Source organism: Propithecus coquereli, unplaced genomic scaffold, assembly GCF_000956105.1.
Source record: "Propithecus coquereli isolate 6110/MARCELLA unplaced genomic scaffold, Pcoq_1.0 Scaffold120, whole genome shotgun sequence".
Lineage (NCBI taxonomy): Eukaryota > Metazoa > Chordata > Mammalia > Primates > Indriidae > Propithecus > Propithecus coquereli.
In genome coordinates, this window is record NW_012136081.1 from 5,127,933 (window position 1) to 5,129,967 (window position 2,035).

The 2,035-nt window shown below is 43.0% G+C and overlaps 1 protein-coding gene across 1 annotated transcript in view; it reads left to right on the forward strand.

The window, feature by feature from the left end:
• CPT1A (carnitine palmitoyltransferase 1A (liver)) overlaps window positions 1–2,035 on the forward strand; it is a 49,915-nt gene that overhangs the window by 31,592 nt on the left and 16,288 nt on the right. The window contains 2 exon segments of the mRNA XM_012664824.1: window positions 1,161–1,268; window positions 2,019–2,027. Coding sequence (XP_012520278.1) covers window positions 1,161–1,268; window positions 2,019–2,027 — 117 coding nt within the window.

Consider the following 2,035-nt stretch of genomic DNA (forward strand, 5'->3'; position numbering starts at 1 on the left):
CCGCACCCATTAGGTGTGAATATACCCATCCCCTCCTCTCTCCTTCCCCTTCCCACCTGCCCGACACCCGATGAATGTTATTAGTATATGTGCACATAAGTGTTGATCAGTTAATACCAATTTGATGGTGAGTACATGTGGTGCTTGTTTTTCCATTCTTGTGATACTTAGTAGAATGGGCTCCAGCTCCATCCAGGACAATACAAGAGGTGCTAGATCACCATTGTTTTTTGTGGCTGAGTAGAACTCCATGGTGTACATATACCACATTTTATTAATTCATTCATGTATTGATAGGCACTTGGGTTGTTTCCATATCTTTGCAATTGTGAATTGTGCTGCTATAAACATTTGAGTGCAAGTGTCTTTTTTATAGAATGTCTTTTGTTCCCTTGGATAGATGCCCAGTAATGGGATCGATCAAATGGTAGTTCTACTTGTAGCTCTTTGAGGTATCTCCATATTACTTTACGCAGAGATTGTGCTAGTTCAGTCCCAACTCTCAACGTTTTTGATCCTATCTGAAACGGTGTCCGACTGAGAGAAGGATTGTCCGTGTAGCACAGATGGCTTTTTCTTCCCCACACCACTTCAGAGTAAGCCGCCCACCTGGTGCCCGTCCCCTGCTGGTCACTTGTGTGTCGGTTTCCTACAAACAGAGGCACTTTCCTATGTAATCACAGACACATTTGCACGTAGACTCTTTCAAATGTAGTTTAGACCTGTGTTCCTTGGCCTTTTCTTAAAGTTGTAGAAAATAACAACATTCAGAATTGTGTCTCAAAATTCAGAGAAGTGCCAGCAAGTGCTGTATACGTGGTTATTTTAGCCTTTGTTTATTTCTCATCCAGAAATCTTCCTCATTCTCTAATTGCTCCTGACTTTTAGTTCTGCTTTCCTTTCTGTGTCTTATATGAGGGTAGTTGGGGCCAAATCTTTAACAGCCCAAGAATACTTGGGGACTTCGGTTCTCGTAAAATGCGAACAAAGTAACACTGACAGGGAAAACATTGAACAGCAGTTTGTTCCGCAGCACAGCAGATGGAGCTGAACACGTCTCTGGAAACGTTGGATGGTGTGGAGATGCTCTCGGACATATTTAAATTAGCTCATCTTTTCCTGGGAACATTCCCTCCACTGTCACGTTTTTCCTTTTCCAGGATTTTTTGTATATTCTGCCGACGCAGATTCAGGCAGCCAGGGCGGGCAACGCCATCCACGCCATCCTGCTGTATAGACGCAAGCTGGACCGGGAGGAGATCAAACCAGTACGCATCAAACTGCTTTTTAAACGAACTCTGAAGCAGCTTCATTGAGGTGTAATTGCTCTACTACAAGTGCTTAAAGAGCACAGTTTGCTAACTTCCGACGTATCTCTAGCGATACACCCACGAAACCATCATCACCACTGTCGGGGCGGTGAATGCATCTGTCACCCTGAAAGTTCCCTCTGCCCCGTGTGACCTCTCCCTCTCACCCCTTCCCCCAACGCCCGGTCTGCTCTGACACCCCAGATTAGTTTGCAGTTTTCAAACCTTTATGTAAGTGGAATCACACATTATGCACTTTTTTTTTTGGTCTGGTTTCTTCCATCCAACGTGATTATTTTAACATTAATTCTCCCGTGTATCCTAAATAGGTACATGTCTGTTGTACTTTAGTTTTCTCATTTACCCTTCGAAAAGAAACCCTTGTTTTTGAAGGAAAGTAATACTGCTGGTGAGCTTCTCATGAGAAGTGAGGTATTTCTTCCTTAACTATCCCTTTTGTTTAAGTGCTAGCTCATAAATAATTGATTTACATGTGTCATTTGGGGTTTAGCTGTGCAGGAAGCTGTCGGCTGGTGTGGTTCAGTAAGTCTCCCCATGAACCAACCCAGGGAACAAGTGGGAAGGATCTAAGTCAAACCAGGCAACGTTTGCAGACAAGAAATCCAAAATTTACGTGTGTGCTCTTAAATTGCTCCTTTCTTTTCCCCTGTGGAATTTGAATTTGTTTGAAATATATTTTTGTTACAGATTCGTGTTTTGGAATC